We start from the raw sequence: 14,950 nt of genomic DNA on the forward strand, positions 1-14,950 counted from the left end.
GGAACTTCATATATTTTCAAGTATCAGCAATAATTATTTTCTAATTTATTCCAGGCATTTGAAACTCTTTGACTTTGGCTTTTGACCCTGGATCGTTTAAGTTTAGTTCTTTTGGTCATTATAAAGATTATTTTATATCTTCCAGGTATTTTAATTAATTTCTTATACGGTTACAGCACTTTAAAGTAATTTTTAATGTCTTTGTGATATCAACTGAAACAATTTTTATTTCTTTTGGATTGTTGATTGGACTTTTTTAAAGACATTTTTTATATTTAATTCCAGGCATTTGAAATTAAAACTCTTTGAATTTTTTTCTGTATTATTTAAAACAATTGAGGCAAAGAAGCAGTTGAAACTATTGTTTTTTTCTTCTAGATATTTAAAATAATTTTTATATATTTTCCAAGATTTTGGAGTAATCTTATATTATATTACTTTTTTCTCCGTATTAGAAGTCGCGTATTATTTTTTCTGGGTTACTGGAACACTTGCGGCCTTAGTCCTTTAACGCTTGGAGCCATATTTAATTCTTTTGCAAGTATTTTCAACCATTACTTTCTCTCAGGTATTTGAAATAATTTTTTACCTGTTCCAGGACTTTCAAGACATTTGATTCCAGATATTTGAAGTCATTTTAAGTCTGCTTCTTGTAACTTTCTTCCTGGAATTTAAAGCCGTTATTTCGATCTAATTCAACTTATGCATTATTTATTTCAGTTCTTAGACAATCCCAAGGTTTACTTCACTTTCAGGACTATTTTGATAAATTCAAAAAAAATGGAAATATAATACAGTTTTGTGTATTTTATAAAGAATATCTATAACCCTTTGATGCAATAATTAAAACTACCTACTTGGAAAAATATTTTTATTATATTTACTTTGCTTATCACCCTCAAATCAGGATATAATAATATGATCAATATTTCCATCACCTCTATATAAAAGGGATATTTTTTGCATAGAAAATTAAAATAATGTTCCTTTTTCATCTCTGTCATCCTGCATCACCAGATCCATAATCTGCTCTGTTACAAATATCACTGGGAACATAATGTCTAAATAAACATTATCAAAAATTCTCAGTATACCCAAATCTAAATCCTTATACAATCATGATACAATTTACGAACTTCTTTTCGCAATTGTTACTGTAACCTCTTTACGTTCCTTGTGTACTTTAGGCTTAGTTTAAATAAGAACTTGCTTATCATTTTTCATAATTACACCAAAATTAGACTAAAAGTAAATAAGGATTTTTGAATAAATATGAATCAAGGTTTTTACATAAAGTACATACAATAGGTGAGTTGGGCATGTGATTTAACATTGTATCATGCATGTAATTATTTAGATGATATTTAATAAATTTAGTATAATTTTCTACATGTATTTATGCACTATCTGTACATTACTAAAAATTATGAGTTTAGGAAAGTAGAAGTAATAAATAAATAATATTTAGTAAAAACCTTTTTTACCTTGTTTCATGTCTTTTTGTGCCCCTATAGTGTCTTTTTAAAGTAACTATGACATGAATAAAATTTGTAATTAAAAATTTCTATGCATATGACCTTATGTACACACAAATTGCGCGTCAAAAAGAATCGTACACCCACCAAAAAAAAAATTACTTCGGCTTACTAGGACTTTTCTAAAAAATATAATTTGCTATTTCCTTATTTTTTTGCCTAAATCGTGTTTTTTTCAGTCTAAAAAAGGACAAACATAGATTTTTGTTCGTTAGGTCTGCTATCAGGACTTTAGAGATATATATACAGGTTTCATTTTTATCCTACTACGCGAATAACTCTGTAAAACCACAAAAGAGGAGAAAGAAAGGGGTTCAAAGAGTAAAAATAACGGTGACCTTGAATTTGACGTTGCGATTCATTTTCAAAATGATTTGAAAGACATAAGAACATTTTTTTAAACGGCCTGTTCAAAAAAGCGACAAAAATTATTGTCAAAATAGACTTAAACATTTTTTGATGTCCTTGACAATAAATATAACTTGATAAATAGGGTTTTTTAAAGTTCTTTTTTGGTGAGATAAACGTTAAGTGAGAAACTTTTGTAAATGATCTACTTGGGATCATTTTCCAAGATAATTTGTTGATCATTTCATACCTACTCATTTTGCAAAAATGAGTGATAAGGTATACACTGCTCGCTCTATAATTATTAACGTTGCACTTTTAATTTTCAGCTTGGTTTATATTTCATTTTAGTTTTTATTGTGCTTTTCGTAATTAGTCAGAGCCGAGCCATAACGCTGTTTTATTATAAAAACTATAACCTATAAAATCATTGTAGATGCAAAGGGCATGCTTTTGAAACAAAAAAATTACATTTTTATTGAGAATACCAATTACATTCTACAAAGAATTTAGCTATTTCTACCTTTATTCAATATCTACACAGGAACGTGATGTAAGATCAAATACCCAAAAATTAAGTTTTCATTAAAAATAAGTTGCACTTCTCTTATCGAGAAAATGAGTTTCAAAAGATTTATGGAAAGATCATTTCTAAACCAATCTTTGTCAACTGGACCATTGAAAAAATATGCAGTCATTATACTCAATGAAGGAAACCCTGCATTTAGAATGTCGATATCAAGACCACTTTGTTAACTTATTGTTCTTTTATTTTTATGGTATCCGTGAATTATCAAATTACTCAATCAAGAAGTGGTAATTTTCAATCTCCAATCAATCTTACATAAATTATCAGGCGATTCTATTTCTTGATTTGGAATAAAAAGACCCTGCCCTGCCCACACCTATAACCTCAGCGCACACACTGACATCAAATTAGACGGACTAGATAAATTGCGTAGTCAGATCATCCACAGTCAGCAAAAGCTTGTAATGGAAAGAAATAATTCGCCTAATAGTTGCCATCAGCTACCCAGTCTACAAAAAGATCCGACCAAGATGTCCCTCTTCCCAGACAACTACCCCTGGAAGAAACCACTCCATTGATCTATCTATGCATACCACTCACCCTATATATTATATTATTAACGTTGCACTTTTTCAAAAAAGTGGTCCATCTTCTCAAAGAGACCTCTTAATAATAAAAATTCAGAGATTGGAGGGACACAAAGTCAATGGTCTCATTCAAAAAAAAAATAAAAAATAAACCTAATCTGAGACCATTGACTTTGTGTCCCTCCAATTTCTGAATTTTTGTTGCACTTTTTATTTTCAGCTTAGTTTTACATTTCATCCTACTTTTTATTGTGCTTTTCGTAGTAAGTCCGTGAAAAGTCATAACGCTGTTCGTTTTAGATCACTTTAAGTAGTCTATATGTATATTTCAAATTTTATTATTTTAATAAATGAGTTGCTTGCTTGTTTTTAGAAAGGGATTCTAGTGTTATTGAGTTTTAAGTGGTATCAAAAGTCGGAGGGTACTGTGGGGGATAAATCTGGATGATCTTGAATTTCACCTTGAGGGATTCATTTTTAAGGTTATTTGGAAACTCCTATTAACGCCGGGTGGTTCAAAGAGAGAGAGAGAGAGAGCAGAAATAATCTTTCTTAGTCAGAGACAAGAACAAGGCTGAGTTTTAAGAGTAGATTTTAAGTAAAAAAAAAAGGATTTTTAGTTAGAAATGACCTAATAAGTAGCACAAAACTAGGTGATAAGTTTAGACTTAAGGTAAGACTATGACGACAAAAAATCAAAAATTCCCATCAAACTGAATTAAATAACATATGGGGAATTGATGAAAAACAGCAAATAACTAGGTGTTAAATCATTATGTGATTGACAGTGAAGTACCGAAAATTGGATTTTAATTGTAGATTTTTGGGTGAAATTTTGACAAGAAAAATTACGTGTCTAAAATCATGTTACTTCAACATCAAATGCTTAATATCTCTGTGGTAGAATAATTGACTTTCAGTAAATGTTTCAGAAATATACAAATTGAAAACCCATAATATTCCTGGAATATTCACAGATAGTTGAGAACATCGATAGAATGCTTGTTACATTCTACGTTCGGTGAATATTAATGGAATCTGATGAGCTATTAGGGTTATTGCGCTTCTTAATATATAAGTTCAAGTAGAGATCACCAATAGCCGTAATGAATATCCTATCCCTATTCGGTAACTAACGTTTACAATATTAAAAACAATAAATCAAGAAATATATGAAAACAATCAAACGACCGGTTTTTTCTTGTGACTTTAATTTAAATAGTAGGAGATTGTAAATGTCTTTAGGCGATATCCGAGAGTTACAGAGTGATTTGGACTGAATTCTCAAGGATTCCTATTTTAAGTGGGTTCCTGACGGATTCTCAGCGTTCTCCTGTAATATTAAGTGATTCTTCGGCTGATATTCTTAAAAATATATAATAGTTACCGGCAATGATTGAAAGCTTCATGAAATAAAAAAGAGCTTAAAACCTTTAACGATCTTCAAAACTATACTATAAGGTTTTTTTTTCAAATAAAATGAGAATGGTCGATTGACACTTAGTCACTTCAGAAAGCCGTCTTTAAGACATATCTTTCAAGCATTTTTTTGAATGACGTTTATTTAGGACATCAAGTGATCACTGTGACTGATATATTGCACCAAAAAGGACCCAAAATTTATGTTTTTAACAAGTCATTTTACTGTCTGACAAGTGACCACCGATACTGTATTCAGATCAATTTCATGAAACTAGATGACTAGTCACTAGAATTGTCTACCTAAACAACTTTTCTATCACCCTGTACTACTCGCAGCCCCACTTTAGAGGTGCTAAGTGATAAGGCGTGACGTCACTCCGCTCCGATATACTTAATGAGTGCGCCTCATCGTGTCATATGAAGGTATACTTGTCGCAACCGCCCACAGGTGAGCAAGCAGGTGTAACATCACCAAAAAAAAAATCATAAGTACTCTCAGTTCATATTTTTCTTGTGAAGCTGATTCTACAGAGAAACACCATGGTAGTGCAAACTGGAGTTTAACGATCCTCTTAAGGTAACTTTTTTATGCAGATTTACTTATTGATTGGTATAAACCGGTAAAGATAAGATGCGTAATGCGTTATCTCTGCTAAGCAGTAAAAGGTTGTTTTCAGCCAATAGTTACGAAACACATATTTTATTTTAGTAAATAATAGTAGAGGCATGCTTGAGTAATATATTCGTGATCACGTATACACATATAATATCTTGAAAGTTTGGTATTGTTCGTAATGTTTACCTGATGTTGTGGTTTCTTATCTTGTTGGTGTTAATTAATATTGCAGGTGAGATTAGCTATACCGGGTGCCAAAAAATTGTGAAATTCGGTGCTGATGATATATATGTAAGTAATGTGTGTTCTAAACTGGTAGAACTAAGTAAAAAAGGTGCTTTTAATAGTTTTGAATATATAGCTTTTAACTTTTCAGAAATAAAAGAAAGGTTGAAATTTGAAATGTTCCAGGTACCTTGAAATAGCCCAAAAAAAGACAGAAATTAAAAAAAAAATCTTTTTCTGAAATCTAAAATATTTCTCCATTAAGACCATAATTCATCTTTTATACCATGTTGTTTTCATACCTGATGTTTCTTCGTTCATTTTCAAATTCAAGATTTTTTAAATATGTCATTGATTTTTTTGTAATTTTTTTTCCTTAAATACCATCTTACTTTGTTGAAAAAAAATGTTACCAATGAACAATGTTAAACTCATTGCTCATAAGTAAAATTATGACGAAAGTCATGGGTCATACAGAGACTGATAAATTATTATTTCAAATAATGTTAGAAAAAAAAATACGATTTGTTTTCAATATTTAATTCTTGTCAATATTTAAGATTTTCAACATTAATTTAATTGAATTTGGGTCACCCTATATTATAAAAAAACAATATTACATAAGAGAACCGAGAAAAACTATTTTTGATAACATTGATACTAATAAATTTTGGACTTTTGAAAAGAGTGGCATTGGAAGCTTTTGAGACTACTCGTTATAAATTTCAATTTACTTGCGGTAAAAGAGGAAGTAAATCTTTGCTTTTGCTTAATTTGCATCCAAACACATTTGACTTTGTCAATTTTGTCGCAACCGCGATTTGTAAGTTTTTGGGTAAACTGACTATAAATAACAATTTTTCGTATCCTGTAAAAGCGTTTTTGCTCAGATTTGCATGTGTAATATAGTAACTAATACTATATTGTCAATTAAAGTTGCTGTAATTTGCTGGTGAAACCGGAACTCGCTGCATCATCAAGTTTTGAAAAATCTGTGGACAAAGGTAACCAGAGGTCAAAATAATTATTTTTTCGAAAAAAGCTTATTAAACAAACAAAATTTTGACTTGCGGGAAAAGCTACGTTTAAATTATACGAATATTACGTAAAAATTCTATACAGGGTATCCAAAAACTTAATGAAAATGAAACGAAAATATAATTTTCAGGGTGGTCATTAAAAAATATTAACAATACCCTATATATTTTCTAATTTTCTTGGAATCTTAATCAAACTTTGTCATCAGTTTCTATGATATTTAGTGTAAACTAAGACAATCTTGAATTTTTATTTTGACAAAAAAAATTATCGCTGACAAAAACTAAATAATTAACTTAATAATAAAAAATTAATAAATTAATATTTTTTTTATTTTGAAATTTTCAGTTCTACGATACTTTGTATAAAGTTTTTAAAACAACTTTAAGTTTTTTAAGTTGCTTTGTTGTAAGTTTTCAGTTGGGCCAAAATTTTTAGAAAGAATAACTCTTACTCGAAAAATTTCATTTTTGGTTCGTTTGTCTCCATACTATACATTATTAAACCCCAATACATTAAGAAATTACATACGTTTTTCAATCAGAATATATTTAAATATTAGCCCAAAAAATTTGCTGGTAAATTTGTGTGTTTAGGGTAAGCGTAATTTTTTGAAAATATTTATATATATATATATATATATATATATATATATATATATATATATATATATATATATATATATATATATATCAATTTATCAAAGACGTTCATGGTGCCCATATTTACTTTTAGTTTATCATCTACTGTCCTAGAAACTAATGTTTTAAACATACGTGGAACATTAAGCACATTGATAGAACGTACTTCCGTATAAAAAACTTTAATTCTGTAAAATGTGGACATAAAAACACTCGTGTTTATGTGACTCCAGGATAAACCAGTGTGATCTTTTTCACTTTCTGTATTAGGTACTTAATCCAGCCTATAAGAAAAGTTCACCCTGTATACTTAGCGTTCCTTTCACACTCATCTTGCTGTCACATCGTAATAATTTTTTAATATATTTTATAACTATGCAATAATCTGCGTAAATATTCTCAAAAGCTTAAAATTATATAACACCTATACAGGAACATTAATAAAAACGAACAAATAATCCGTTTCTCTGGCCTAGTAATAAAAAGATAATAAAACATACATTCTTATATTTACTTGGTATATGCACCACAAGTAGGTATTTTATTTAAGTTTTTTTTTTGCAATTTCCAAAAGTTTTTACGATTGGAACCATTTTTTTCTATATAGCTAAATATCTAACTAGGTGCCATATGAGCCTCGCAATACTTATTACACTATTTTTCCTCTTATCGGTTGTTTTACAAATAAAGATAAAAGTTTGTGGTATCGCGGTGGTTCTATAAACGTTATGTACCTAACAAGTGGTATGTCTACATACTTTTACCTGCCTAATTATTGTTGAATTAGCACGTTTTCGAATATAAACCGCGAAGTGCAAGTTGGAAATTAGCTCACGGTGGTTTGAGAAGCTGAAGGTAATCATTTGTTAGTAAAAGATTAGTATATACATGATCTTTATTTGTTCGTGTTGTTAGTTTAAGTGTTGGATTTGAATAGGCTGTTGAAGAGAACATGCGCTGGTAAATTTTTTTGGGGGCCTTTTAGTTCGCTTTTAAAAAACTTCATATTTTCCCCATGCCATTTATCGATTATTTGTAATTTTTTTTTTTTGAAAAAAGGAAAAAGAATCTCTATAAAACCAAATAAATTGGCAAAATTATTTAACTAAAACTATTAACGAATACTATTTTGTTTATCTCTTTCGCCACTTTTGTCAACATAGGGCAACACTGCTTAATGGAACTACGACTTCAAACGAGATTCCATTATTACGACTTCCACTCGACTACGCACCGAACCACGCGGTGCGTAGTCGAGTGGACTCGGCTACATTCGTAACTGAACGCGTCAACATTGTTGCCATATGATCCAAAAATATAAATTTTAATGAAACATCTATTTTTACGTTATAAGTTGCAGTAGTGGGGAGAGCACTAAATAGACATAAAAATCTCATTAAATATAATTACAGGTTCTTGCTCTCAGTGGGCAATGCTTTACTAAATTATTTTTTCCATATTTTTGTAAAAAATCATAGAAATTGTAATTTTTATTTTTTTTTGAGAGATTTTCGTATATCTAATCTTACCTAAGCTATATATTAAACTCTCTTCCCATTAATGGCACAAACCATATTTATATTATATATATAGTTTGTATTTAGGAGTAGATATTTTTAATAACAAAATTAAATAAAAGATAAAATTTTACCCTAAAATATGTATATCCAAATAATAATAATTTAAATAACCCAAATATGTCAATATTCTTATCATTCGATTGAGTTATATGAAAAATCAGTTAATAAAAATTATCTTTGCTGAAATTCCTCTTATCTGAAGGATAAATATAACGTTACAGTCAAATAAAAGCAAATGAGAAAAATTAAGATAAGCAGAACAATTAATTTGAAAATAAACCTGCCAAAGGGATTTGCCTTTAATTATCTAACATTTTGCGTTGAAGGAACAATTATAGATATTCATTTATAATGTTGTCCGGTACCGTAGGATCTGGACAATTTTTATAGTTTTTTAGATAAATATAGAAATAAGAAACAAACTAAACTTATTTTCATCATTATCATTATCAGACTAACATTCAACATTCAACTTTTCACCATTTTCCTCCAGTTTTTCCCACTTTATTTAAAAGTTTAGGAAACATATCCTTAGATAATGATGCAAGTTATTAGCTTTCGGTATAAAGAAGGCAATAAGAAAAAAACGTAATTTCCAAATTAGTCCCTCATGTGCAAAAAAATATAAGCATTCTACGATCAAAAATATTTTAAATTTTTTATGCAAAACCGCGTGTCGGACGAGAAAAACTCAAGAAATCAAATTTGTGCTAAAATGAATGAGGATTTCAAAAATAATAATTTTCATTTTAAGAAAAATCAGTGGTGTACATAATTTTTCCAAAAAATATCTTACACACCTCTATAGACGCCACTGGTTGAAACCTAATCAAATCAAATATGCTTTATTGTCCAAAGTACAGATAAAGCTGAAAAAAAATTTAACCTGAGTTCACATAGTGATACCTTAACACCAAATTGGTCAACCATAGTTACAACTCAAAGCCCCTTTATTACTTAAAGATATGATCGGTTTATTGAAAAAGCATAGGTATAACAATGAAATAAACAAGTGTCAAAAGAAAATAAAACTACAAAACGTGATTGAATATTATATCACTAAACTAAAGTAAAAATGAAACAAATAGTAACACCTAGAGACAAACAAGCAACCCTAAAATATATAAAGTTAAAAAAAGTAAAACGTATGGAATAATATTGTGAAATCTAGAAAATAGGACAGGTACACCTATACATACATACCTATCACCCTCCAAATAGACATAAAAAATATATACATATACGTAAATAATGTAATAATAAAAACGAGAGAAGATAAAAATAAAGAACCATATAGCTAAAATTGCTAATTGAAAAACTCCTGAAGAAACTTCTTCACTTCTTGCCTAAACCTCTTTTTATCACAACTCCTTTTTAAGCTAAGTAGCAAATAGCGTAGTCAAATTTGTTGGAAAAAGGCAAACCTGGAAAAAATTGTGACAAACTATTTTTTACAAGAATATGTGCAACAATTACTTACTTACAACTTAATTTAAGTTGCCACCGTATCCTTAAACGCTTTTTAAAGAGAATACTTTAAGACAGGCATTTGATGCGCTTGAAACACCTTCTCAGCTGAGATATCAGAATTGTTATTATGTAGTGAATAGAGGATTTTTTTCTTCGTAAAGTGGTTTGGCAGAAACCCGCTACTGTTCAACAGATTTGCTCTTAGTAAATTAATTAGGTAATACACGTTTACTTTTAAGATTGCATAGTAGTCTTTGATGGATATGACGCAAATTGTTAAACAATAAAAAGTAATTTGCAGAGCAAAAAAGCCATGCATCTGCGAAAACCTAGGAATAGGTAACAACAGCTGTTAGTCTTGTATTATGTGAGCTTATGTTTCTAGCCAGAGTGTATCAGAGAAACTGTTTTCAAGATACATATTCAGAGTAGAGTCACTATATAATTATATAATCTTATGCTCTCTTTTGCAAAACTAATCCTGTGTGAATCAGCCGTTTAGGACAAGAACCCCAAGAAAAAACGCGAACCGGAATTCTATTAACGCAAAATAGGCCCGTCTCAATATGTTTTTATCCATTTCTTTTAGAGCAAAACAATTAGAAGATAATTTCGTGTTTAAATGAAAAATACGTGTTTTAAATTTCAGCTTATTATCAATATATAATCCTAAGAATTTATTTTATGTTTTATTTATACATACATTCTCGTTTGAGGAAACTGAACATTGACTATTTTTAAAGGTCATAATATTATGAACTTCTTCGAATCGTACCTTACCTTTACCAAAGATAGGTCATGGATTCACAATTCCGCTTAAGTCATCTGCATTTGTACAATGAAAATCTACCAGGAAGACACAAACTCGCAATATTATTAATGTAGACTTCTTATAGACAACTGATTGAATCATATTGCTTCATAAGTAGGACTCAAACTAAACTATGGAATTAAGGATCTCGGCTTAAGACCCCTAAATCCATAGATCCCTAATGGTTGAAACTTAAAAAAAAAATTCTGCAATAAAAATTGCTATTGATGCCTAACGGCGCTTACAATTTTATAAAATTGCAAATTACTATAATAAAAAAAATTAAAACTTCACACGCTGTAGCTCGAATTAAAAGTTTTAGGACATCAAATAAATAAAATACGTAAAATCAATTAAGGCTTTATACGATGTCCTATATAACAGAAATTTGAAAAATATACATCTAAAAATTTACTTTGTATAGGAAACTTTTCTAAAAGTTTATCGCACCACCTGCCTTCCTCCTTGCACTAATTTATCTTTACAAGAGGATAATAATTTTATTACGCCATTGTTTTCTCAAGGATATAAATTCTAAAAGTGACTCTCCGGGATTTTATCTTTCAAACAAAACTATCTTTGGTCAACATTACGCCATGGCTCCGCGTTTCTGTGATGCGCGCTCCAAATTTTTTATCTTAATCTCGTAAATCTTTTAATGTGCGATAAATATATGAGCACTTTTTTTTTGAGAACGTTGGTTCTTTGAAGCGGATTACAGGGCAAATATTTAGTTTTAAGGTGAATGTAATTAAATGATGTAAGTTTAAGCGTAATATGGTTAAGGCATCAGGTGATTCGAAAACTTTTTAAATTATTCAGATGTCTTAAAAGAATTGTATGTCTCAACAAAACCAGGAGTTAAACCAGATTTAAGGAGGATGTGTTAAGTGGTTAAACTAACAAATCGATCCGTGAGAGTGGTAGCCGGTATATGCGGTTTCTAGTATTTTAGGTGCAGGCTTATTCTTTTAGTTTGTATGCATAACTGATTATTAATAATTTCCAATTTTTTAGATTCTGGCGGCAAGAACTGGACCAACGTTGAATATGAACAGAAAAATTTGAAAATAAAGAGAGCTATCCGTCGACAGTATATATTTTACACTGTCATGGAGTTGCTCTCTTTATGAACAAATTTAACTTCATCGGTCGAAGAGCTTTTGAAGGTATTGCAGCTACAACCAGTTTTACATAGGATTATCATCATGTTTACTTGTATTATCTTGTGTAACATTAATTGTGTTTTGTGATCTTGCGTAACAATACATACTGGAAATTATACATTTAATATATCAAAATCAAATTATTGTATTGTCTTATTATTTATTTGCCCCAGGTAGGCGGTAAAGCCGGTTAACGATGTTATTTAGCCACAGAAGTCTTATAAATTAAAATAACGTCGTACGGACCTTTCGACGTCTACCTAATATAGTGTTTTTATTAGTGTCGGATTTAGTAAAAATGCCGCCGTAATTTTTCAGACTTGTGTGTGTTACTAATATTGAAAAATAGTTGACTACACAATTTAAAGGGATGTTAAAAGCATTTCACCTAATTGTATTCATTTATTGAATAATGGGCATTATTCAACGTCATCAGTCAAGATTTACCTGGTGAACTATTCGAACGAATCAAATGTTTAATAATAAATTTGAATATAAGATATGGTATTTCCATATTTGGGAATTCAAGAGTGTTAATACGGTATGATAGCGAGTTAAGTGTTTGGTACAGTAGTTACAGTACGTACATTTTAACGCTTACTGTATTAACTTTTGTTTAGTACAGTAAGTGTGAAAGTGAATCATTTTGTCATTGACTAAGATCTCAGAGCCTGAAGTATAAGTTTTTCTCAAATGTTCTGCTCTTTTACGAATTCCACTTTAATCGATGTTGCCAAATCCAGAAAGAAGTAAAAATTTGTCTTGGACCTTTTCATATGCTAAGCATTTTTTCTTTATTCAGAATGTTATCAAGGATGACCTTAAAAAGATTCACCCGGAAATTAAAGCTACACCTGACAATTAGCTATACCTTCGTGTATCAGCTACTTTAACCAATCCACGATAGTCCTTTATCAACATTTCTACCATCTTTTATTAACAGCATGGAAACTTGAAATTAAGAAAGGCTAAAGGATCTGCATAAAAGCTGTTTGAGTTGCTCTAGTTGAAGTCCTCTAGCTTTTTGACACGTAACACAGTTACGTCTTCCTCAAATAAGAACAAAGTTGATTTTGCCATAGTGTTCATAAAGTACGTATACTGTATCCTGCCTGTCTTGTTCCGACAAAGATTTCAAAACAAGTTTCTTTCTAGCTTCGGAATTGCCAAGCGAGTCGCAATGGAGGCTCTAGGAAAGAATTTATAAACACATGTACTTTTGTGAGTGATCAGAGTCCAAAGAACTTGGAAACTCCAATGAGTCTTCTTGGTTTTATGATGCTGAGTTAGCTGTAAACAGTTTAAACTCTCATCCTTCTCTAAATGAAATGAAGAATTTCCTTGCAGATCAACCAAAGTTCTGAAAGGAAATTCTAACTGGAGCTGACATTCATGCATAGGAATGAGATCCTGAGGTTTCACCCAGAAAATTCAGAGCTTGGTGTCAAAAATTACTGAATCGATTTCGTCCATTGGAACTATTGACAGGAACCAGAAGCTTACGTGAGGTACTGGTAGATTTCTGGATCTTCATTAAGAGAGACCAGAGAATTTGGATGATTTCACATCTTTGAGCATATCTTATACGTCTCTCAATCAAATGAACATTTTTAAGAAAATGCAACTGGAGACTGTGTACGAATGGATGACGTTTTTACGTTTGATCCCGGAAATTCAAATCTCTTTGATGAAAACTAGTGAATAATTGATGGATGGCATCGATTGGAGGGATCCATCAGAACCAATTCTGTATTCGAAGGGCCAATCGATTTCTGGCGATGTCAGATACTCCATATTGAGCAATGCCCAATATGAACTGATCATATGAATGATCTACAGTGAGAAATAAGGATAGTGATCTGGTCATTGAATCGTGCAGTTAGATCTTACAGCCATCCTTTTTTTGCTCGAGTATTTAGAGGTTAAACCGTGGTTTTATCAATTTTTTTTTGGCACGACAGTATCATTGAGAAGACAAATATTCTAAGAACAATTCACCTGAACGCTGCGGCCTAACTTCACCAGGACCTTGGTCCAGAGGCAGAAGGCTCAATAGAATTTCAAGGGCTCTAGTTGGGGTCGTTCGCAACTGAATATGATTAAGCATGCAAGGCGTTGGACTTATTAGTGGAGTTCCACTAAATGATTATGGTATGTATATATTTAACAAGAGATGAGTAGATCGAGTGAAGAATCGTAGGAGACAGACCAGTGCACAGGCGGCCTTCTTAATTCTGATGTCTGCGCGATGGTATTATAGTATAAAAACTGGTGGTTTGAAATAATTTTTCCATTTCGGTCAGAGAGAACATGCTCAATATGATCGTAAACAGGCGAAAAAAACAGACCGTGTTAGGATATAGTTCTTTGGTACCACGTGTGTATTATTGGTCTTCCACCATTCAGGTCTGATGATGTTTAATTCTTTAAGCAAAACATGAAACCATTTTTATCGTTAACTTTATTATATGACTTTTAAGACCAAGACTTGTGACTGTGACTTCTTTTTGCCTGTTTAAAAACTAGTAGTTTGATCGGTACAATTTCGGCTTTGTCTAATCGTTTTATTCCCTTTCAGCAACAATGGGTACTTTCCTACTTTTTGGAAAAACTTTTATACATAAGGCTGGTGATGGTACAAATTGCAAAGGCAATGCTATCCAAGCTCTTGGATAAACATAAAAACCAAAATATGGCTAACCAACAGTTTTCAAGCAGGCCAAAATTACCAACCTTGTGACCAGTGTCTCTTGAAGGCTGAAAAGTTTTGCAAGTTGATGCAATGTATACTGATTTCTCAAAAGGGTTTGATAGATGCAGTACATATTGCTCTTATGCTTGAACAGGGTTAGAAAATTGTACAACACTTAAACTGCATTAAAAAAGGAATTGAAAGTACTAAGCAGGTCATCTAGTTTATAAGGTCTGATGATGCTTTATTAGCGAAACATGTAACCTTCGGGACATATATAAAAGATGTTT

The 14,950-nt window shown here is 30.9% G+C and overlaps 1 protein-coding gene across 1 annotated transcript in view; it reads left to right on the forward strand.

Annotated features, from left to right (window-relative positions):
- LOC126742775 (putative uncharacterized protein DDB_G0282133) overlaps positions 1-12,112 on the forward strand; it is a 48,794-nt gene extending 36,682 nt beyond the window's left edge. The window contains exon 9 of the mRNA XM_050449564.1: positions 11,820-12,112. Within this exon, the coding sequence (XP_050305521.1) occupies positions 11,820-11,850 (31 nt within the window). The 3' untranslated portion in view covers positions 11,851-12,112. The remainder of the gene's footprint in view (positions 1-11,819) is intronic.
- The last annotated feature ends 2,838 nt before the right edge of the window (positions 12,113-14,950 follow it).

This window comes from Anthonomus grandis, chromosome 12 (genome assembly GCF_022605725.1).
Source record: "Anthonomus grandis grandis chromosome 12, icAntGran1.3, whole genome shotgun sequence".
NCBI classification, from domain to species: domain Eukaryota; kingdom Metazoa; phylum Arthropoda; class Insecta; order Coleoptera; family Curculionidae; genus Anthonomus; species Anthonomus grandis.